Genomic DNA, 25,559 nt, shown 5'->3' with positions numbered 1-25,559 from the left:
GTCCATGTGTCACTGTCTTGTCACCTCAAATGTGTCTCTCGACCTGTGTGCACCTACGTTGTAAACTTTCATTCATAGGCTAGGTTGTAGCAATCTCATGATGGGTATAGGGAAAATTAGAGTATCATGTAGTAGCCTAAACCTATCGCTGTTACATTGAACTGGGTGAATGGAATATGAATGAGAGTCATCCAATATGCTGTAATAGAAATAAGGCGATGCTCATTAAAAAACAATTGTCCTCCCTCATCTTAAACGGCACTGACCGCCACTGGTTGACATCCATACAAGCATTATACTCTGATTTTTACCTCAACATAGTGTGAAATGCACATATAAACAGTAGGCTAAATGTGGGCTAATTTTGCTGGGAGGCAATGAGGAGACTCAGGATCTTTCCCCCACACCCTTTCCTCCACGCATTTCTATGTAAATTCCATTGTTTTGGTCGAGTTCGATTGACCTCTTTACCGCATCTATAGTTTAAAAAATCTGGGACACTCAAATTAGTATGATATGTTACATTAGGCATGGTATGTGTTCATTTGTGGATGTCCATCATTCATTTCGTATGATATGTTACGAATTACAATTCGTATGATATATTACAAACTGCAATTTGTACAATATGGTACGAATTTGCAATACGTATGATATGTTACAAATTCCAATTTGTTGTAGTTAATATTAGCTAGGTGGCTAATGCTAATCTTAGCTAGGTGGCTAACATTAGCTAGGCTAGAGGTTAAGGTTAGGGTTAAGGTTAGGTCTTAGGTTAAAGGGTTAAGGTTAGGGGAAGGGTTAGCTAACATGCTAAATAGTTGCAAAGTAGCTAAAAAGTAGTAAGTAGTTGCAAAGTTACTAATTAGCTAAAATGCTAAAGTTGTCCGTGATGAGTTTCGAACAAGCAACTTTTGGGTTATACACCCGACCAACCACCTTCCTTTAATTTTGGCCTTTATTAACTGTATTTCTTATGTAACCATACAACTTAACATATACTAATTTGAGTGGCCCGGGTTTTCGTTTACTATGTTACGTGTAGTCTATGAGACCAGCCTGTCAACGGCTATAATCTACCGTCAAGTTTCGACAGACCGATTTACGGTAGCCTACACGCCCCCACTCTGCGTGAAACAGGTAATGTAAATCAGGAAGTTAATGGTCTGTCACGGCCATCGATTTTTTTTTAACAAAAAGCAAATATCGTAGTTTTGATAACATTTATCCGGAAATATTTTTTGGTCGTTTTATCAGGGGACATGCGGCTCACTACAATTTGCGCTCGAGAGCTCCTGGGAATTGTGATTTTGTTGCTCCTCAACCTGTCAGGTGAGAGAACATTCAAAACAACCTTTCAAACAAAGCAAGCAGACGTTAACAATAAGTTACAAATCATGTACTGAGTGTGGCCTTTACATATTCACAATGTTGCAAAATATGATGATGTCGATAAACTTAAGAATTATATTATATTTCAGTTTTACAAGTTTTTAGTTTGATATTTGCGAGAATTGTTTTATTATTATACATGATTGTGAAAGTATTTCATGTAATCTGTAACCGCATTCTGCATATTCTTGATCCACTGCAATTGGAAACAGTTTACAAATGACATTTAACGTTAGACAGGAAGGATAGACTTAAAACTGAGAAGTGAAAAGCTGAAAACGACGTCTTTATACTGATGTTCATTTCAATAGAACACAAAGAAGGCTGAACTTAAACTGCACTTAGGCTCAATTTGTACTAAAATAGTCAGACATCTTTCTCCAACTTGTGTCGGATATCATGTTGATTGAGTTGACACTGAAATGTGAGGCCTAACACATAACATGCAAGCAACATACATTGCTAGAGTTTGCACACCAGATAATGTGATATAAATAACCAAAGATGTGTGGACGTTACAGGTTCCATACGCTCTTTGTTCTCGATTCTGGAAAACAGTGATCTTAGAAATGATTGATGGTGGGGTGGGAGGGGCTCGATAGTTACATATCGGGAAATTATTTTGATCATACATCGTTTTGACAATATTGCAATATAATTGTTGCGCTAGTTAATTGGCTGTACCTGCACCAAAACTCCAGAATTTTTCCTTCATAGCTTGTTCTATATCTACTTTTTAAATAGGGAGCCAATTTGTTTTCAGCACTTTTCTTTCCATGACTGATCAAAACTCCTCTTCCCATGGCTCTCTCTTGTCCCTCTGCAGCAGACATATGGTGAGCAATATGCTTGGAACATCAAATCGCAATAAAATCACAGTATCCAATCACAATACATATAGAATCGTGACAATCGCAATACATATCGTATCGGCACCTAAGTATCATGATAATATCGAATCGTGACGTCCCTGGCAATTCCCAGCCCTGTAAAAAAAAAAAAAAAAAAAAAGGATGTAGAATAATGTTATATTGAAGAGGAGGGGACCTAAAAAAATTGAGAATAATGTTATAATGAGGAGGAGGGGACCTAAACATGAAGGGTAAATTATATAGCAGACAAGCAAGGGTTATACTCAGCTGAGGGTATGTTGTTGCTACAGTTTGTACGCCAGATAATGTGATATAAACAGATTTTTTGTGTCCATTAGTGGACGTTACAGGTTTGCCCATACAAACTGCCGCCATAGATTTTTCAGCTAACCTGGTATTGGCGATACTCTCTTCGTTCTCGATTCTGGAAGACCGTTACCTTATAAATGTCTGTGTCCAGTTGCAGGTGGTTCTACAAACACCAGAGAAAACACAGAAAGATAGTAAATCAATGTTTTAAATCGCGCAAGGAGGTTCCTCGCCATCTTAGCTGCTGCACATCTAGCATTTCCTAGCATCTTTGCCGGAACTAGTCGTTTATATGCTACGCGGGCACGGCCACATGTAGAAGTAGATGACAAAGATCAATACAAAGATCTACACACATGCAAGAGGCATATCTCACTTGATACAAAACATGGATTTACTGTTTACTACTATTTACTATCTTGTTCCTGACATACCTCTTATTTACATTCATGTTCACACAGTCTGAGGCCATTGTGAGCTGAGCCTACACAGTACATATGGGTGATTCCTCACAAAACTAGGAACAAAAAAGATCCCAGAAATGTTCCATATGCACAAAAAGCTTATTTCTCTAAAATTTTGTCCACAAATTTGTTTGCATCCCTGTTAGTGAGCATTTCTCCTTTGCCAAGATAATCCATCCACCTGACAGGTGTGGCATATCAAGAAGCTGATTAAACAGCATGATCATTACACAGGTGCACCTTGTGCTGGGGACAATAAAAGGTTACTCTAAAATGTGCTGTTTTGTCACACAACACAATGCCACAGATGTCTCAAGTTTAGAGGGAGCATGCAATTGGAATGCTGACTGCAGGAATGTCCACCAGAGCTGTTGCCAGAACTGAATGTTAATTTCTCTACCATAAGCCACCTCCAACGTCGTTTTAGAAAACGTGTGTATGGTGTCGTATGGGTGAGCGGTATTCTGATGTCAACGTTGTGAACAGAGTGCCCCGTGGTGGTGGGGTTCAGGCATAAGCTACGGACAACGAACACAATTTTATTTGATCAATGGCAATTTGAATGCACAGAGATAACATGAAGAGGCCAATTGTCGTGCCATTCATCTGCCGCCATCACCTCATGTTTCAGCATAACAATGCAGGGCCCCATGTCGCAAGGATCTGTACACAATTACTGGAAGCTGAAAATGTCCCAGTTCTTACATGGCCTGCGTTCTCACCAGACATGTCACCCATTGAGCATGTTTGGGATGCTTTGGATCGACGTGTACGACAGCATGTTTCAGTTCCCGCCAATATCCAGCAACTTCGCACAGCCATTGAAGAGGAGTGGAACAACATTCCACAGGCCACAATCAACAGCTGGATCAACTCTATGTGAAGGAGATGTGTCGCAATGCATGAGGTAAAGAGTGGTCACACCAGATGCTGACTGGTTTTGTGATCCATGCCGCTACCATTTTTTTAAAGGTACTTTATCTATGACCAACAGATGCATATCTGTATTCCCAGTCATGTGAAATCCATAGGTTAGGGCCTAATGAATTTATTTAAATTGACTGATTTTCTTAAATGAACTGTAACTCAGTAAAATCTTTTAAATTGTTGCATGTTGCGTTTATATTTTTGTTCAGTGTAATTCCACACCTATAACAACAGATTAAATTAAGTAAAGTAAGAGGGAGAATGGGTGAGTTGATGAGCGAGGGGAAGCGAACAATGCATAAATATGTAATCACCAATTGTGAATGAAGATCAGGGCAGGCCAGTCTATTGTATTGATCCATTCTAATTATAATCTTAAAATGGTATGTACCCTATATCAGTCCACCGACTCAAAGCAGTCTTAACAGTCTACTCTGGCCTACTTGGAGTAGGCTACACAGCGAGAGTGTGTCTAACTGTACATGTTCAATGGCTTTCAATATCTGGGAAAATATCTGCAGCAGTTGAGTGAGTGTCGGAGAATGTGGTGATGGGGCTTGTGTAACCTTACATTGGCAAGGGGAGAAATGTCACCATGGACAATTTCTTAACTTCACTGTCATTGGCGAACAATTTGCTTGCAAAGAAAACAAGTCTGGCCGGCACCATGAACAAAGTGAGATGGGGGCTCCCTCTGCGCAAAATAAGGCACCTGCACAGCTGTGCTGAAGAATGACAACACAACGGGGACACAATAAAGAGAGAACTGGAGACTATTACGCACTACAACCAAAGAAAAGTATGTAAAAGTTAAAAAATGTGGGTCAACTGTTAGGACAAGGGATAACAGCTAAATTAAATCCAACTGATGCCATTGCGTGAAGATGCAAAGAATATGCAGTGTATTTGGAAAGTATTCAGACCCCTTGACTTTTCCAAATGTTGTTACGTTACAGCCTTATTCTAAAATATATTTAAATAGTTTTTTTCCCTCATCAATCTACACACAATGACAAAACAAAACAGGTTTTTTTTATTTTTTTTGCAAAAGTATAAAAAATAAATTAACGGAAATATCACATTTACATTAGTATTCAGACCCTTTACTCAGTACTTTGTTGAAGCACCTTTGGCAGCGATTACAGCCTCGAGTCTTCTTGGGTATGACGCTACAAGCTTGGCACACCTGTATTTGGGGAGTTTCTCCCATTCTTCTCTGCAGATCCTCTCAAGCTCTGTCAGGTTGGATGGGGAGCGTCGCTGCACAGCTATTTTCATCCAGAGATGTTCGATCGAGTTCAAGTCTGGGCTCTGGCTGGGCCACTCAAGGACATTCAGAGACTTGTCCCGAAGCCACTCCTGCGTTGTCTTGGCTGTATGCTTAGGGTCGTTGTCTGAGGACCTGAGCGCTCTGGAGCAGGTTTTCATCAAGGATCTCTCTGTACTTTGCTCCGTTCATCTTTCCCTCGATCCTGACTAGTCTCCCAGTCCCTGCCGCTGTAAAACATCCCCACTGCATGATGCTGGCACCACCATGTTTCACCGTAGGGATGGTGCAAGGTTTTCTCCAGACGTGACGCTTGGCATTCAGGCCAAAAAGTTCAATCTTGGTTTCATCAGACCAGAGAATCTTGTTTCTCATGGTCTGAGAGACCTTTAGGTGCCTTTTGGCAAACTCCAAGCGGGCTGTCATGTGCCTTTTTACTGAGGAGTGGCTTCCGTCTGGCCACTCTACCATAAAGGCCTGATTGGTGGAGTGCTGCAGAGATGGTTGTCCTTCTGGAAGGTTCTCCCATCTCCACAGAAGAACTCTGGAGCTCTGTCAGAGTGACCATCGGGTTCTTGGTCATCTCCCTGACCAAGGCCCTTCTCCCCCGATTGCTCAGTTTGGCTGGGCGGTAAGCTCTAGGAAGAGTCTTGGTGGTTCCAAACCTCTTCCATTTAAGAATGATGGAGGCCACTGTGTTCTTGGGGACCTTCAATGCTGCAGACATTTTCTGGTACCCTTCCCCAGATCTGTGCCTCGACACAATCTTGTCTCGGAGCTAAGCAGACAATTCCTTCGACCTCATGGCTTGGTTTTTGCTCTGACATGCACTGTCAACTGTGGGACCTTATATAGACAATTGTGTGCCTTTTCAAATCATGTCCAATCAATTGAATTTACCACAGGTGGACTCCAAGTTGTAGAAAAATCTCAAGCTGATCAATGGAAACAGGATGCACCTGAGCTCAATTTTGAGTTTCATAGTAGAGGGTCTGAATACTTATGTAAATAAGGTATTTCTGTTTTTAAATATTTTATACATTTGCAAATATCTAAAACCCTGTTTTTATTGATAAAAAAAAAATCAATTTTACAATAAGGATGTAACTTAACAAAATGTGGAAGAAGTCAAGGGGTCTGAATACTTTCCATAACAAAATGTGGAAGAAGTCAAGGGGTCTGAATACTTTCCAAATGCACTGTAAGCACGAGCTGACACGAATTGACTATTTTTGACTGCTGTCATATCGACACATTCATTATAATGCCATTATTGTTTTTGTGTCAAGGGCACATGGCGCTAATGATGTTCAGGCTACTAATGTTTTCATCATTTGACCGCGCGTCTTTGTGGTTGGGGTATTTTTTATTTTGTCGTTATAAAAATAAGCTGTTACTGTGTAAGAACAAATATGCTGTCAGTTTCATAGTTGTGTAACAAAGGCACTCCACAAATAAAATTGATTGAACACTTGAATTTTGGCTTTAAAAAAGTAATTATATAGCCTACAGTAACATAAACGAATGCAAATGCTATTGTGTTATTTGAAATAAAATAGAAAATCATATTTGTTTAACAAAAGCCTTCATAAACACAACCAAATGATTATTTTTTACGATGGGTAATATTCAATATATTAATTACATTGTTAGAATGTTGCAGTCAGAATGATTGCTCATTTGCTTGAAGGGCGGGGGGGTCTATCGAGGCCCAGCGGTTCTAGTGTTAATCAGTTATTAGTTCATCAACAAAATTTAAATCAGTAAAATCACTATACCTAATTGGTAGGTCTACCATTACTTGTTACTTCTGTGAACTTTCATTATCCTTCCTCTTCATGAGGGAGAGAAATTAGTGTATACTCATGTGAATAATGACCACCCCCCTTTTCAAGATAGACAAAAAAAGAAAACGTGTTCAAACCTTTTAAGTAATACATTTGTGTACATTACACTAAATTATTAGCCTCTATATCTAAGTACCCACAACACCGAATATCGAAACGAACCCTATTATATTTCTGCCTTTTTCTTGCTATTTTGAAACCGATAAGCTTTACTTTGTGTTTAGTGCCAGTTGCCCAGAAGTGTTGGTCCAATAGGTTGATTATCGATTAGGAGTCATACACTGAAGGGACATTTTGGACAACAGAAAAAACAAGCCTAAAAAGCTTATTTTCCCTCTGCTGGTAGAGCATGAGCTGAAGAGGTTGTTGTAGGACATGCTCCTAACAGTATGGGGGAAGAGTTGAATTCCATCCATAGAGATAGAAAGGGGACTCCAGTGCCTAAAAGCCAGTTTTAGCATGGGCAAGCCATTGAGGACTTTCACCATTTTTAAGTAGTCAACTGGTTAGGACTTACTATGGGTTATGGAAGGATCACATGATTCCATCTGGGTCATAAGGAGGGATCAGCCAATTAATTATACTTGTGAGCAAACATTCCATAACTGCAGGTGGCAGTAAATCGCCAACCTAGTCTTTATACCTGTTCAAAAAACACACTCCAGGTGGCACTATGCACCTTTTCAGTTTGTTTGCCAACTCATAGAAGTAGTAGTAGAAGAAGAAAATTGACTACTTCAAAATGGAAATGGCCTCAATGATGCTGCCCATACTCTCACAGATGCCATAATGGGACAAATGCAATGATTTGATTTCTGTCAAAGTCTATGATTCCATTCTATACCATAGGACAAGGAGTAACAACTGGGAGGCACGTCCAACATTTGATTAGGGGAAATTCCAAATGTCCCGGCCACTGTGTGTAATAATGCCCATCCTCCTACATTAGACTCCTAGATATGATTCAATAATATCATGCAGTACTTTGCATATGAACTTTACTACTGTACCTAGTAAAAAAAATATCCTGGTTGCCCATTTAATTCACTTGTAATCTGTTAATGCTTTTTTGTAATTTGTGGGTAGAGATTTCCTGCCTACAGGAGATATTTTCCTTTTTGCATGCAATGTGTTCTTACGGGGAATGGCACAGTGATGCTAATACTGTATGATACTGATACAGCCACTAGGGCCAGGAACGAGGAGCTCCGGTCCAGTTGGGCCACATAGGTTTTTATAGTGTTTCGGGACTCGAGTCGATCCATATTCACCAAACCTGATCTGATCTTTTGGGTACAAAAAACAGTTGTTGAGTGGTGGGAAACCTTCTCAACAACTGAATTGCTTCAGGTGGCAGTATGAAAAATGTATGCACTCACTAAATGTAAGTCGCTCTGGATAAGAGCGTCTGCTAAATGACTCAAATGTAAATGTAAATGTAAAACATCTTCAAGATATGTGGGTTTTTGGTAACAGAATTACAAGGTAATATTTCTTAAATTTACAGAAGACACATTTATTTTGCCAAAACTAAATATAAGTGTTATTAGTTGGCAAGGGTATTAACTTCAACATTATCGTTTTTAAAATGTATTTTTGATGTATTTCTAATACCTTTTTGATCTTTTTGACTAGAAATCAAAGCCTTTTCTTATTCCTAATTTTAGAATAAACAATTGTTCAAATGTATTTATGCCTTATTTTCTCAAAAGTATAGAGACTTCGCTTTCATTTGACACCAAATTTGATGTGCTACTATGAACTTCACATTTTGGTGCTCATGGGTCCTTCTAAATTGAAATAGCCATGTGCTACAAAGCAGAAAATGGTGTCATATGAAGCTTTACCGCTTGCTCTGTAATATGGCTAGTATTCTTATTTCAATACAATTTTCTTACATTCATTTATGAATATTGGAAAATATAAACATGAATATTGAAAAATATACAATTTTTGATTTGGCTACTTTTTAAATATATTGTTGAACATAATATACTCGGGCATATCAAAGTTCCAGAGTGGGATCTCTGATAGTTTTAATGTCATGGCCCATTTTATACAGAGAAATTGGCTTAATAGGCAATATAAGCGATCACGGCCCTCTGTTTAGTTGTACCATTGCACGTCCTGCAAATCACTAGCAGAGGGTGACCATTTTGAATCCATTTTCACATTCACTCTGTTGATAGCCTCGGCTTCCAGGCCTGCATTCAGTACGAATTTATTTTGTTGGTGGAACGTTCAATTAAACGGAAACGGTGCTGTACTGAACGACCCAGGTGGGGTTGGGTTGTGGGTTCAAAATGCATATTCATATTGGAAAGGTAGGTATGAATGGAGCGCTGATTGCCAGCGGCTGAATAGAAATAAAAACATTTTTTAAACAACCACCCCTTCCATCCCTCTTCAGAAGCCAAAATTATCTAGAGTATGCTAATTTATGGTAGTAGAATTGCTAGCATACTATATTTTAGAAAATTGATATTTCTGAAATTGTTTACTTTTATTTTGTATATAATTTGGTTGAAATGACACTACTCCATGTCGGAATCTGTGAAAATGATTTGCTTTCAGTTTCAATTCTTCGCCTCTGTTTGAACGTGCCTATTCCAATGATTGGGAGGGGCAAAGGTCTTAGATACACCAAAGATTGTGGATAAATTTAAGATGAATGACTGAAGCCGCTTAACATTGGTCGCGTTGCCCTGCTCCGACATTGCGTGCATCAACCAATGGATGTGTGCCACGTCATCAACTGTGTCATGCAACGTCTTCATGCATGCAACGTCTGAGCAGGGGAACGTGATCAATATCTGGCATGCTCACGTGAGAGAGGGAACAGCTGGCTCTATCCTACTTATTGGTCGCGGTCCCTGCTCAGACGTTGTGTCATCGACTGACAGATTGCTATAACATATGATGTGGTTAGCTGATACTGTACGTAAAATACCTATCCAGGCGTTGTAAGATCTGGCAGGCATCAGCAACGTGAGCAGAGGAACGTGCCCATTGTCCCCTCCCCGCATGCCTTGAGCTAGTGAGATGTCTCGCTCTGGGACACCTCCTCCACGGGGTGGGGGCAATAAGCAAACGAGCAGCCCCGCCCCTATCAGAAAATAATAGGGAGCCGGATGTCTCTTCAATCTCTGTATACATTCCACCTTCTTTAAGCCTATTTCTGACAAGGTCTTCCACAGGCTTTCATACGAAAGTTAAGGTGAAAGCCTGGTAGAGGCTACTCTGTTGGGAATGCTTAAATTGGATTATAACTCAAAGTAGCAGAGATCCCACTTTGGAACTTTGATATGAGTATACAGTGGGGGGAAAAAGTATTTAGTCAGCCACCAATTGTGCAAGTTCTCCCACTTAAAAAGATGAGAGAGGCCTGTAATTTTCATCATAGGTACACGTCAACTATGACAGACAAAATGAGAAAAAAATATCCAGAAAATCACATTGTAGGATTTTTAATGAATTTATTTGCAAATTATGGTGGAAAATAAGTATTTGGTCACCTACAAACAAGCAAGATTTCTGGCTCTCACAGACCTGTAACTTCTTCTTTAAGAGGCTCCTCTGTCCTCCACTCGTTACCTGTATTAATGGCACCTGTTTGAACTTGTTATCAGTATAAAAGACACCTGTCCACAACCTCAAACAGTCACACTCCAAACTCCACTATGGCCAAGACCAAAGAGCTGTCAAAGGACACCAGAAACAAAATTGTAGACCTGCACCAGGCTGGGAAGACTGAATCTGCAATAGGTAAGCAGCTTGGTTTGAAGAAATCAACTGTGGGAGCAATTATTAGGAAATGGAAGACATACAAGACCACTGATAATCTCCCTCGATCTGGGGCTCCACGCAAGATCTCACCCCGTGGGGTCAAAATGATCACAAGAACGGTGAGCAAAAATCCCAGAACCACACGGGGGGACCTAGTGAATGACCTGCAGAGAGCTGGGACCAAAGTAACAAAGCCTACCATCAGTAACACACTACGCCGCCAGGGACTCAAATCCTGCAGTGCCAGACGTGTCCCCCTGCTTAAGCCAGTACATGTCCAGGCCCATCTGAAGTTTGCTAGAGTGCATTTGGATGATCCAGAAGAGGATTGGGAGAATGTCATATGGTCAGATGAAACCAAAATAGAACTTTTTTGGTAAAAACTCAACTCGTTGTGTTTGGAGGACAAAGAATGCTGAGTTGCATCCAAAGAACATCATACCTACTGTGAAGCATGGGGGTGGAAACATCATGCTTTGGGGCTGTTTTTCTGCAAAGGGACCAGGACGACTGATCTGTGAAAAGGAAAGAATGAATGGGGCCATGTATCGTGAGATTTTGAGTGAAAACCTCCTTCCATCAGCAAGGGCATTGAAGATGAAATGTGGCTGGGTCTTTCAGCATGACAATGATCCCAAACACACCGCCCGGGCAACAAAGGAGTGGCTTCGTAAGAAGCATTTCAAGGTCCTGGAGTGGCCTAGCCAGTCTCCAGATCTCAACCCCATAGAAAATCTTTGGAGGGAGTTGAAAGTCCGTGTTGCCCAGCGACAGCCCCAAAACATCACTGCTCTAGAGGAGATCTGCATGGAGGAATGGGCCAAAATACCAGCAACAGTGTGTGAAAACATTGTGAAGAATTACAGAAAACGTTTGACCTGTGTCATTGCCAACAAAGGGTATATAACAAAGTATTGAGAAACTTTTGTTATTGACCAAATACTTATTTTCCACCATAATTTGCAAATAAATTCATTAAAAATCCTACAATGTGATTTTCTGGAGAAAAAAAATCTCATTTTGTCTGTCATAGTTGACGTGTACCTATGATGAAAATTACAGGCCTCTCTCATCTTTTTAAGTGGGAGAACTTGCACAATTGGTGGCTGACTAAATACTTTTTTCCCCCACTGTATTTCAGACAGAAAACACTACTTACATTTGTTTAACCATTACATTAGGTCTTGGGATTAAGCTCTGCTCTTCCGGGGCATCTCACTGTCAGAGCAAGCCTCTTTCGTTAAGATAATAAAATAACTACAGTGTGCTCGATATGCTATATCAATCCCCCTGATTGAAACGGAAGCAGAGCCAAATCGATGGAGGCTGGGGTGATGGTGGGCTAGCAAAATCAGACAAGCATAGCACGTAACGCAAGTTGGATGTGTGTGCGGAAATTGTCAATTTAAATAGAACACCATGTAAAGGTAGAGTGATGAATCTAATTGGTGCAATATCGGCTGATGCCATCACCTGATGCCGGATGCACACTCAGGTTTTCTTTCTGAACTGGTTTCGCTTTTTATTATGTTCAACAATATACAGTACCAGTCAAAAGTTTGGACACACCTACTCATTCAAGGGTTTTTCTTTATTTTTTTACTATTTTTCTACATTGTAGAATAATAGTGAAGACATCAAAACTATGAAATAACACATGGAATCATGTAGTAACCAAAAAAGTGTTAAACAAATCAAAATATATTTTATATTTCAGATTCTTCAAAGTAGCCACCCTTTGCCTTGATGACAGCTTTGCATACTCTTGGCATTCTCTCAACCAGCTTCATGAGGTAGTCACCTGGAATGCATTTCAATTAACAGGTGTGCCTTGAATTTCTTTCCTTCTTAATGTGTTTGAGCCAATCAGTTGTGTTGTGACAAGGTAGGGTTGGTATACAGAAGATAGCCCTATTTGTTAAAAGACCAAGTCCATATTATGGCAAGAACAGCTCAAATAAGCAAAGAGAAATGACAGTCCATCATTACTTTAAGACATGAAGGTCAGTCAATACGGAACATTTCAAGAACTTTGAAAGTTTCTTCAAGTGCAGTCGCAAAAACCATCAAGCGCAATGATGAAACTGGCTCTCATGAGGACTGCCACAGGAAAGGAAGACCCAGAGTTACCTCTGCTGCAGAGGATATGTTCATTAGAGTTAACTGCACATCCGATTACAGCCCAAATAAAGGCTTCACAGAGTTCAAGATTTCAGAGGAGACTGCGTGAATCAGGCCTTCATGGTCGAATTGCTGCATGGAAACCACTACTAAAGGTCACCAATAAGAAGAAGAGACTTGCTTGGGCCAAGAAACACGAGCAATGGACATTAGACCGGTGGAAATCTGTCCTTTGGTCTGATGAGTCCAAATTTAGATTTTTGGTTCCAACCGCTGAGTCTTTGTGAGACGCAGAGTAGGTGAACGGATGATCTCCGCATGTGTGGTTCCCACCGTGAAGCATGGAGGAGGAGGTGTGATGGTGTGGGGGTGCTTTGCTGGTGACACTGTCTGTGATTTATTTAGAATTCAAGGCACACTTACCCAGCATGGCTACCACAGCATTCTGCAGCGATATGCCATCCCATCTGGTTTGCGCTTAGTAGGACTATCATTTGTTTTTCAACAGGACAATGACCCAAAACTCACCTCCAGGCTGTGTAAGGGCTATTTGACCAAGAAGGAGAGTGATGGAGTGCTGCATCAGATGACCTGGCCTTCACAATCACCCGACCTCAACCTAATTGAGATGGTTTGGGATGAGTTGGACCACAGAGTGAAGGAAAAGCAGCCAACAAGTGCTCAGCATATGTGGGAACTCCATCAAGACTGTAGGAAAAGCATTCCTCATGAAGCTGGTTGAGAGAATGCCAAGAGTGTGCAAAGCTGTCATCAAGGCAAAGGGCGGCTACTTTGAAGAATCTAAAATGTTAAATATATTTTCATTTGTTTAACACTTTATTGGTTACTACATGATTCCATATGTGTTATTTCATAGTTTTGATGTCTTCACTATTAATCTACAATGTAGAAAATAGCAAAAATAAAGAAAAACCCTTGAATGTGTAGGTATGTCCAAACTTTTGACAGCTACTGTATATAAAAAAAATTGCCAAATCAAAAATTTTGCATTTTCAATATGCATGTTTATATTTTCCTATATTCATAAATGAATGTAAAAAAAACTTATTGAAATCAAAATATTACCCATATTACAAAGCAAGCGGTAAAGCTTCAAATGACACCAATTTTTGCTTTGTAGCATCTATAAAACATTATGGAGTCTTTAAAGGAGGCCTGGGTAAGGCCAAAATGTAAAATATTCCAACTTCACTGAATTCTTTCTCAAGTATGCTCTAAGATACAAATGTCAAATATTTGTCAACAATCCTTCCTCCAAAGGACCCTTTTTTTTTTTTTTTTTTTGATTTAAATGTCGTGAAAATACATAGTTTCATGAGGATTCGCCCATATACGGCAACACTTTTCACAATTCAGTGTGAATGCTGTCGTATTGTTCTGGGCTTGCTTCAAGTCTCTGCAAGTTTAGGTGATGAACATTTCCTGCATGTTCTTGTAGGTGCACTACAAGAGTATTTTTCTCACAGAACAGCCTATGGAAATTGTGTTAACCATACCAAACTCCCATCTTAACACCATAAGATGTACACCATGTAACCACTAGACTTTCCAAATCTTTGAAAGAGGCCAGACTGATTTATTTCACTTTCAAAATATTGAGGTTTTCAAATAAAGGAAGAGTTTCTCAAATATTATGAGAGTACACTACTTTTTCTTCAAACACCCTTGTTAGATCACCTACAGAACTGTAACAAGGGCTTTGATAAGACTTCAGTCTATGAGTACTGACTTAATTGTGGGTGCTACTTAACAGTCGAGTACACAGTGGCCGGTGTGCTTGGAACCCGCTGTTTGTTATTAATGTTGACTTTTTTATATGTCGATATGCTATTCAAAGACAAAAGAGCTCCTACCGTGGTAGGTTTGGGCACAGACCAGTCATCTGACACTGGACTTGATACAGCCTACTTCCTGTCAATTTGAATGTCACAGAGAACCTCTTCATATTTTCCTCTGAAAGAAAATATAGCCTAGTGTTCTGGAAGGATGTGTATTTGTGCAATAACCAGTGCAGCCTCGAGTCCAGACATGCAAATAGGTTCTAGCCTACTCCCAAAGTTGAGTGAAACTTAACTGCTATGTCACTGTTTTATAACCTTTTTCTCTCATCATGTATTTGTTGTTACCTTCACCTCAAAAATCTTAGCCTGTTCATTGATTGAAACAACAGTTTTACTCCTCAAACAATGACATAGTAGTGGACTAGCCTTTTCTGTTTGGACTGCAAAATATGAAAAATAACCTTTTCTTTGTTCTGTTCCCTCAGAATGTCTGCGCATGAATGTCCACCCTGACAAAGATGCCACTGTGACTGTGTCGTCCTCACTGTTCCTTCCGTTGGAACAGTGTTCTGTGTGCACAGTCCGTGGTGGTGAGAATGACACCCAGACAGCCTGTCACTCATCTCTGGCCCTGGTCCCAGATGAGGACATCACCTTGCTCTTCAACTGTACTGAACCGCCACAGAGTGCCTTCACCATCCAGATCCACAGGAAAATCGGTGAGTCTAGAGAAACATTGTAGTATTGGGTTTCCTGTTAGATTGCCAGCTCAATTCGATCAAACCAGTCAAAAAGACGCACAACACAGACAGCTGCTTCAGAATTTGACATGTATGCTGGGGGTGGTAGTTGTGTCAACAAAGATACTGCATAAAAACCGCAAAGGCCACCTTTCAAATCTGGCACTAAGGGTGAACCGTTAAAGCAGGTTTTGTTTGGATTTCTTCTCCTCTTACTTGTTATGTGATTTTATTTTACCCAGAATGCACCGAGGACTCCTGCAGCCCTGCCACAGGTGCAGCTCAGCCTTCCCTCTTCCCAGAGTTCATTAGAACCCTCGTCTGGCACATAAATGTGCCAGAGAAGACCATTTTGAGTTTGGACTTCCCTAGTGACAGGCTGAAGGAGATGACTGAATCTGAGATGTGTCAAGATGGCTACCAGTATGCTGTAACCAGGACCAGCACTGAAGAAGAGGTCAAAACTCAGACATACTGCAGGAATGGCTTTGTGGCTCACCTAGATATAATGAGCAACGCCACAGTGTCTTTTCAAGTTCAAAATGGCGGAGAGGTGAATTCCTCTATATTCACGGCCACTGCCAAACTAATGGAGAAACGTAAGCTCTGTCAACTCTTCTGTTCATGCCTCACAATAATGTGAGCAATGTACACTATATATAGAAAGGTATGTAGACACCCCTTCAAATTAGTGGATTCGGCTATTTCAGCCACACCCGTTGCTGACAGGTGTATAAAATCGAGCACATAGCCATGCAATCTCCATAGACAAACATTGGCAGTAGAATGGCCTTACTGAAGAGCTCAGTGACTTTCAACGTGGCACCGTCATAGGATGCTACCTTTCCAACCAATCCACATACTTTTGGTAATGTAGTTTATGTACAATAAATTATATTTTGTTGAAAACAGAACATTCAATATACTGAACAAAAATATAAATGCAACATGCAACAATTTCAAAGATGTTACTGAGTTACAGTTCATATAAGGAAATCAGTCAATTGAAATAAATTAATTAGGCCCTAATCTATGGATTTCACATGACTAGGAATACAGATACAGTGAGGGAAATAAGTATTTGATCCCCTGCTGATTTTGTACGTTTGCCCACTGACAAAGACATGATCTATAATTTTAATGGTAGGTTTATTTGAACAGTGAGAGACCGAATAACAACAAAAAAATCCAGAAAAACGCATGTCAAAAATGTTATAAATTGATTTGCATTTTAATGAGGGAAATAAGTATTTGACCCCTCTGCAAAACATGACATAGTACTTGGTGGCAAAACCCTTGTTGGCAATTCAGCTCCCTCCACAGATTTTCTATGGGATTAAGGTCTGGAGACTGGCTAGGCCACTCCTGGACCTTAATGTGCTTCTTCTTGAGCCACTCCTTTGTTGCCTTGGCCGTGTGTTTTGGGTCATTGTCATGCTGGAATCCCCATTTACGACCCATTTCCAATGCCCTGGCTGAGGGAAGGAGGTTCTCACCCAAGATTTGACGGTACATGGCCCCGTCCATCGTCCCTTTGATGCGGTGAAGTTGTCCTGTCCCCTTAGCAGAAAAACACCCCCAAAGCATAATGTTTCCACCTCCATGTTTGATGGTGGGGATGGTGTTCTTGGGGTCATAGGCAGCATTCCTCCTCCTCCAAACACGACGAGTTAAGTTGATGCCAAAGAGCTTGATTTTGGTCTCATCTGACCACAACACTTTCACCCAGTTCTCCTCTGAATCATTCAGATGTTCATTGGCAAACTTCAGACGGGCCTGTATATGTGCTTTCTTGAGCAGGGGGACCTTGCGGGCGCTGCAGGATTTCAGTCCTTCGCGGCGTAGTGTGTTACCAATTGTTTTCTTGGTGACTATGGTCCCAGCTGCCTTGAGATCATTGACAAGATCCTCCCGTGTAGTTCTGGGCTGATTCCTCACCGTTCTCATGATCATTGCAACTCCACGAGGTGAGATCTTGCATGGAGCCCCAGGCCGAGGGAGATTGACAGTTCTTTTTGTGTTTCTTCCATTTGCGAATAATCGCACCAACTGTTGTCACCTTCTCACCAAGCTGCTTGGCGATGGACTTGTAGCCCATTCCAGCCTTGTGTATGTCTACCATCTTATACCTGACATCCTTGGAGAGCTCTTTGGTCTTGGCCATGGTGGAGAGTTTGGAATCTGATTGATTGATTACTTCTGTGGACAGGTGTCTTTTATACAGGTAACAAGCTGAGATTAAGAGCACTCCCTTAAAGAGTGTGCTCCTAATCTCAGCTCGTTACCTGTATAAAAGACACCTGGGAGCCAGAAATCTTTCTGATTGAGAGGGGGTCAAATACTTATTTCCCTCATTAAAATGCAAATCAATTTATAACATTTTTGACATGCGTTTTTCTGGATTTTGTTGTTGTTATTCTGTCTCTCACTGTTCAAATAAACCTACCATTCAAATTATAGACTGATAATTTCTTTGTCAGTGGGCAAACGTACAAAATCAGCAGGGGATCAAATACTTTTTTCCCTCACTGTATGCGTACACTACATGACCAAAAGTATGTGGACACCTGCTTGTCGAACATCTCATTCCAAAATCATGGGCATGAATATGGAGTTGGTCCCTCCTTTGCTGCTATAACAGCCTCCACTCTTCTGGGAAGGCTTTCCACTAGATGTTGGAACATTACTGCGGGGACTTGCTTCCATTCAGCCACAAGAGCATTAGTGAGGTCGGGCATTGATGTTGGGCAATTAGGCCTGGCTCGCAGTCGGCGTTCCAATTCATCCCAAAGGTGTTCGATGGGGTTGAGGTGAGGGCTCAGTGCAGGCCAGTCAAGTTCTTCCACACTGATCTTGACAAACGATTTCTGTATGGACCTTGCTTTGTGCACGAGGGCATTGTCATGCTGAAACAGGAAAGGGCCTTCCCCAATCTTTTGCCACAAAGTTGGAAGCACAGAATCGTCTATAATGTATTTGTATGCTGTAGCATTAAGATTTCCCTTCACTGGAACTAAGGGGCCTATCCCGAACCATGAAAAACGGCCCCAGACCATTATTCCTACTCCACCAAAGTTTACAGTTGCTACTATGCATTGGGGCAGGTAGCGTTCTCTTGGCATTAGTCTGTCAGACTGCCAGATTGTGAAGTGTGATTCATCACTCTTGAGAATGTGTTTCCACTGCTCCGGAGTCCAATGGCGGTGAGCTTTACACCACTCCAGCCAACGCTTGGCATTGTGCATGGTGATCTTAGTGTTGTGTGCGGCTTCTCGGCCATGGAAAACCATTTCATGAAGCTCCCGACAAACGGTTCTTATGCTGACGTTGGTTCCAGAGGCAGTTTGGAACTCGGTAGTGAGTGTTGCAAAAGAGGGCAGATAATTTTTTACGCGCTACGCACTTCAGCACTCGCCGGTCCCGTTCTGTGAGCTTGTGTGGCCTACCACTTCGTGGCTGAGCCGTTGTTGCTTCTAGACGTTTCCACTTCACAATAACAGCACTTACAGTTGACCGGGGCAGCTCTAGCAGGGCAGAATTTTGACGAACAGACTTGTTGGAAAGGTGGCATCCTATGACGGTGCCACGTTGAAAGTCCCTGAGCTCTTCAATACAGGCCATTCTACTGCCATTGTTTGTCTATGGAGATTGTATTGCTGTGTGCTCGATTTTATACACCTGTCAGCAACGGGTGTGGCTGAAATAGCTGAATCCATTCATTTGAAGGGGGGGTCCACATACTTTTGTATATGTAGTGTACCTTGAAAAAAAAATATGGGCCTCACAATGGGTCTGCGGTTGTGAGGCCGGTTGGACGTACTGCCAAATTCTCAAAAACGATGTTGGAGGCGGCTTATGGTAGAGAAATGAACATTCAATTCTCTGGCAACAGCTCTGGTGGACATTCTTGCAGTCAGCATGCCAATTGCACGCTCCCTCAACTTGAGATATCTGTGGCATTGTATTGTGTGACAAAACTGCACATGTTGGAGTGGCCTTTTATTGCCCCCGGCACAAGGTGCACCTGTGTAATGATCATGCTGTTTAATCAGCTTCTTGATATGCCACACCTGTCAGGTGGATGGATTATCTTGGCAAAGAAGAAATGCTCACTAACAGGGATGTAAACAAATTTGTGCACAACATTTGAGAGAAATAACCTTTTGTACGAATGGAGCATTTCTGTGATCTTTTATTTCAGCTCATGAAACATGGGACCAACACTTTACATGTTGCATTTATATTTTTGTTCAGTGTAGTTTGAGTGCTTACGTTTCAAATCTTCCTCAGAGAGCCGGATGATGTCAGTGACCCCAGAGCCAGACACTATCGTCACCATCAGCAGAGACACCAAAGCCAAAGAGTGCAGTGTGTGTGTTGGGGAGGGGCCTACCTGCACCTCCAAAGAACTCGTCCTGAGAGACGCCCGCAACACCTCTGTGAAGTTCACCTGCCCACGGCCACAATATGTCTTCAGTGTGCAGATCAACAGGGAAATTGGTAAGATGCCTCCGACCCATTTTCCTCGCCTCAACAGGGCCCTGACCAGACCTGTTTTCTTGTAGCACTTGATTGAGCTTGCCTGGCACAATGGACCCAATAAGAGTCTCAAAAGTGTAAACCCTGCTCATCAGTTAGCTTCACTAACCACGATTCCATCCAAATATTTTATGCAAGTAGAGTCATACCCCATTAAAACTAAATCACGATGGAAACAACAGGAGGTTTCGTTACAATTTAATAAATGGCGATAGATCATTTGTTCGTTAGACATGGTGGGAACTTTTTGTGTTTAAAATTAATTATGCGCAAATATTTATATAATAATCATCATATCGAAGTAAACTTGGAGTCAGGCTATAATATGATGTGTGGTCTTCACACTACGACTGGGGAAACCATTCAGTTTATTAGGCTACAGATTAAATAAATTATGATGAACTTCACAGGGTGTTACACGGTGATGAGTTTGATGCTCCTTTTCAATAAATATTGAGGGTCTTATTCTGGTGACATGATGATCGATGCTTGACTGCCGTTTGACAGATAATAACATTCTCTCTCTTATCCATAATAATCTAATCATGTAGACTAGTCTACCCGCACAGCCTACCTGCACTGGATCTGAGCGGTTGGCTAGAGCGCACGTGCCAAGACCAGAGTAGGCACATTTGCTATTTAACGCAACAGTTTTTGTGACCAACCTATTGGCAGAGTTGAAAATGCGATGGAAACACATTGAACTTTTAGATTTTTATTCGGTACATTAAAACGTAAGTGAAAAAGTACATTTTGTGTGCACCACATCATCACGCACTGAAACAAGTTAGTTTGGTGGAAACACACCATGGGTGGAAAATGCGCATATTTTCTTTATGCAGATTTTAGAATATTCGCATGATCTGTCGCCAATTGGATGTTTTTCCTCCTCCAGATTGCACAGAGATCGCCTGCAGCGGGAACATCGTCCAGGCGGAGTCCTCCCTCTTCCCAGACTTCAACAGAACCTTCACCTGGGACCTGAAGGTTCCACCCGGCCTGTCCTTCCAGCTGGACTTCCCATCGCCGGGAATGAGACAGATCCCACCCTCTGAAACCTGTCCTGACGAGCATACCTACACCATCATCACGTACCAGCGCACCGGGCCCGCCACCATCGGCATGTTCTGCCCAGATGGCACCATCACCACGGTCCAGGTGCTGTACAAGGGCCGAGTGTCCCTGCAGGTCCCTGGGAACAGGAAGCTGGAGCCGCTGGACTTCAAGGTCACTGTTGGGCCGGAGATTAAAAGTGAGTGTCTGGCAGCTGTTGGAGGAGCCATAGAAAATGAATGCCTTTTGAGGTCACTGAGGTAATCTCTATTAGCCTATATTTATTCGGTAGACCTCCCTTGACAGAATTACTCATGTCATTATACCTAATTTAACCCTCTTCCTTCCAGTGTTGGCTGTGGTAAAAGTCAGTCTACCTCGAGGGGTGTCAGATACAAACTTTCTCTCAGCCAACTACCCTAGAGGTTTTCCTGACGATGACCTGATGAGGTGGGACTTCATGGTGCCCGGCATGCATAACTACACAGTTAACTTCCTAAATCACACGGAGCCTCTCTGCCGGAAGAAGAAAGTAATGGTGATGTACGACAAGGAGGGAGGGGAGGTGGGCATCCAGAAGACCCTGGTGGATCCCCAGCCAACACACAGGCAGGGCAGCTTCACCATGACCATGTTGAACTGTGAGACAGACAGGACCAAACAGGGCTTGTCGCTCCACTTCAGGCTCTCTGTAATGAGGAGCGGCCATCCAGGTACAAAGACTATTGGCGATCATAAATTGTTATATGACATGATTTGTGTTGTAATCAATCACAAATAAGATCCAAAGATGCTTATTTATTATTTGCATGCAATCTGTTAAACCAAACCTAGACTTTTCCCAAACCAATATACCACTAATATTTCCATTATAAACTTTTGAATAAACTTATTGTGGCATAAAATTAGCCTGATCATTCATTCAATCAAATTAATTGAGTGGTGATCAGTAACCTATTTCTCAGAGGATGATTGTGCCTGTCTGTCTTGTATTCCTGGTCAGTTCTCTGCACTATAAATCTGTCAGAGGAGGAAGGGCCATTCCTCCACATTGAGAAGAGGGGCTCTGACTCCAACTGTGAGATGAGGAAGGACTCTGTGGTCCAGGAGGAAATCACAGTTCCCTCAGGGACCAAAGCCAGCCTTTCTTTCCTGGACTGTCCAAGTGAAGACCTACATCTGACAGCCAGCAAAACCATAGGTACTGTAACAATACATACAGTAGCATTGCATGTATTGCCTCCAAAATAACTTAACTTGACATAGGAACTATAGTACTATGGACAGTATTTATGCCATTCTCACTTAAGCTTGTTGTTAGAGTATCTTTGTGACAAAGCTAGAACAAATGGTCTTTGTGTTTGTGTATTATCCAAATCTAAGGATGTGATGCACCAATAATATTAATGTACAGTGCCTTCAGAAAGTATTCACATCCCTAGACTTTTTTCACATTTTGTTGTTACACCCTGAATTTAAAATGGATTAAATTGAGATTTTGTGTCACTGGCCTACATACAATACCCCATAATGTCCCAAAAAAATTTTTATTTGTTTGTGAATCTTTACAAATGAATAAAAAATGAATAGCTGAAATGTCATGAGATGATAAGTATTCAACCCCTTTGTTATGGCAAGCCTAAATACGTTCAGGAGTAAAGATTTGCTTAACAGGTCACATAATTAGGTGCATGAACTCACACTGTGTGCAATAATGGTGTTTAACATGATTTTTAAATGATTACCTCATCTTTGTACCCCACATATACAATTATCTGCAAGGTCCCTCAATTGAGCAGTGAATTTCAAACACAGATTCAACCACAAAGAAGGTTTTCCCATGAAAAGAAGGGCATCTTTTGGTAGACTACTTAAGTAGTTTTTTTTTAGGTATCTGTAATTACTATTTATATTTTTGACAACTTTTAATTCACTACATTCGTAAAGAAAAGGATGTACTTTTTACTCCATACATTTTTCCTGACACCCAAAAGTACATTTTGAGTGCTTAGCAGGACAGGAAAATGGTCTAATTCACACACTTATCAAGAGAACATTACATTTACATTTACATTTTAGTCATTTAGCAGACACTCTTATCCAGAGCGACTTACAGTTAGTGAGTGCATACATTTTATTTATCGAACCCACAACCCTGGCGTTGCAAGCGCCATGCTTTACCAACTTTCGCCTTTCTAGGGAGTTTTTCCTAGCCACCGTGCTTCTACACCTGCATTACTAGCTGTTTGGGGTTTTAGGCTGGGTTTCTGTACAGCACTTCGAGATATTAGCTGATGTAAGAAGGGCTATATAAAATAAAATTGATTGAAAATTGAGCTACACGGGGCCCAGTTGGTCATCGCTACTGCCTCAGATCTGGCGGACTCACTAAACACATGCTTCATTTGTAAATGATGTCTGAATGTTGGAGTGTGCCCCTGGCCAGCCTTAAATTAAAAATATTAGAAAATGGTGCTGTCTGGTTTGATTAATATAAGGAATTTGAAATTATGAATACTTTTACTTTTGATACTTAAGTATATTTAAAACCAAATACTTTTAGACTTTTACTGAAGTAGGATTTTCTGGGTGACTTTCACTTTTACTTGAGTTATTTTCTATTAAGGTACAGTACCAGTCAAAAGTTTGGACACCTACTCATTCAAGGGTTTTTCTTTATTTTTACTATTTTCTACATTGTAGAATAATAGTGAAGACATCAAAACTATGAAATAACACATATGGAATCTTGTAGTAACCAAAAAAGTGTTAAACAAATCGAAATATATTTTATATTTGAGATTCTTCAAATAGCCACCCTTTGCCTTGATGACAGCTTTGCACACTCTTTGCATTCTCTCAACCAGCTTCACCTGGAATACTTTTCCATCAGTCTTGAAGAAGTTCCCACATATGCTGAGCACTTGTTGGCTGCTTTTCCTTCACTCTGCGGTCCGACTCATCCCAAACCATCTCAATTCTGCAGCACTCCATCACTCTCCTTCTTGGTAAAATAGCCCTTACACAGCCTGGAGGTGTGTTGGGTAATTGTCCTGCTGAAAAACAAATGATAGTCTCACTTAACCCAAACCAGATGGGATGGCGTATCGCTGCAGAATGCTGTGGTAGCCATGCTAGTTAAGTGTGCCTTGAATTCTAAATAAATCACAGACCGTGTCACCAGCAAAGCACCCCCACACCATAACACCTCCTCCTCCATGCTTTACAGTGGAAACTACACATGCAGAGATCATCCGTTCACCCACATCCACGTCTCACAAAGACACGGCGGATGGAACCAAAAATCTCCAATTTGGACTCGAGACGAAAGGACACATTTCCACCGGCCTAATGTCCATTGCTCGTGTTTCTTGGCCCAAGCAGGTGTCTTCTTCTTATTGGTGTCCTTTTTAGTAGTGGTTTCTTTGCAGCAATTCGACCATAAGGGCCTGATTCACACAGTCCCCTCTGAACAGTTGATGTTGAGATGTGTCTGTTACTTGAACTCTGTGAAGCATTTATTTGGGCTGCAATTTCTGAGGCTGGTAACTCTAATGAACTTATCCTCTGCAGCAGAGTTAACTTTGGGTCTTCCATTCCTGTGGCGGTCCTCATGAGAGCCAGTTTCATCATAGCGTTTGTTGGTTTCTGCCACTGCACTTGAAGACACTTTCAAAGTTCTTGACATTTTCCATATTGACTGACCTTCATGTCTTAAAGTAATGATGGACTGTCGTTTCTCTTTGTTATTTGAGCTGTTCTTGCCATAATATGGACTTGGTCTTTTACCAAATAAGGCTATCTTCTGTATACCAACCCTACCTTGTCACAACACAACTGATTGGCTCAAATGCATTAAGATGGAAAGAAATTCCACAAATTAACTTTTAACAAGGCACACCTGTTAATTGAAATGCATTCCAGGTGACTACCTCCATGAAGCTGGTTGGGAGAATGCCAAGAGTGTGCAAAGAGTGGCTATTTGAAGAATCTCAAATATCAAATATATTTTGGTTGTTTAACAGTTTTGGTTACTACATGATTCCATATGTGTTATTTCATCATTTTGATGTCTTCACTATTGTTCTACAATGTAAAAATAAAGAAAAACCCTTCAATGAGTAGGTGTGTCCAAACTTTTGACTGGTAGTGTATCTTTACTTTTACTCAAGTATGACAATTGGGTACTTTTTCCACCACTGTTCATTACACTTTGGATGGTGTATCAATACACCCAGTCACTACAAAGATGCAGGTGTCCTTCCTAACTCATTTGCCGGAGAGGAAGGAAACCGCTTAGGGATTTCACCATGAGGCCAATGGTGACTTTAAAACCGTTAGAGTTTAATGGCTGTGATAGGCGAAAACTGAGGATGGATCAACAACATTCTAGTTACTACACAATACTAACCTAATTGACAGAGTGAAAAGAAGGAAGCC

General features: G+C 41.1%; 1 protein-coding gene across 1 annotated transcript in view; it reads left to right on the top strand.

The window, feature by feature from the left end:
- The first annotated feature begins 1,155 nt into the window (after positions 1-1,155).
- LOC121586345 (CUB domain-containing protein 1) overlaps positions 1,156-25,559 on the top strand; it is a 33,152-nt gene continuing 8,748 nt past the window's right edge. The window contains exons 1-7 of the mRNA XM_041902963.2: positions 1,156-1,332; positions 15,273-15,506; positions 15,770-16,126; positions 19,818-20,027; positions 20,962-21,318; positions 21,470-21,832; positions 22,123-22,320. Coding sequence (XP_041758897.2) covers positions 1,263-1,332; positions 15,273-15,506; positions 15,770-16,126; positions 19,818-20,027; positions 20,962-21,318; positions 21,470-21,832; positions 22,123-22,320 — 1,789 coding nt within the window. The 5' untranslated portion in view covers positions 1,156-1,262. The remainder of the gene's footprint in view (positions 1,333-15,272; positions 15,507-15,769; positions 16,127-19,817; positions 20,028-20,961; positions 21,319-21,469; positions 21,833-22,122; positions 22,321-25,559) is intronic.

The sequence above is a fragment of the Coregonus clupeaformis genome, chromosome 17, assembly GCF_020615455.1.
Source record: "Coregonus clupeaformis isolate EN_2021a chromosome 17, ASM2061545v1, whole genome shotgun sequence".
NCBI lineage: Eukaryota > Metazoa > Chordata > Actinopteri > Salmoniformes > Salmonidae > Coregonus > Coregonus clupeaformis.
The sequence above is the reverse complement of the archived record's forward strand: the minus strand, read 5'-3'. Positions and strand labels throughout refer to the sequence as shown.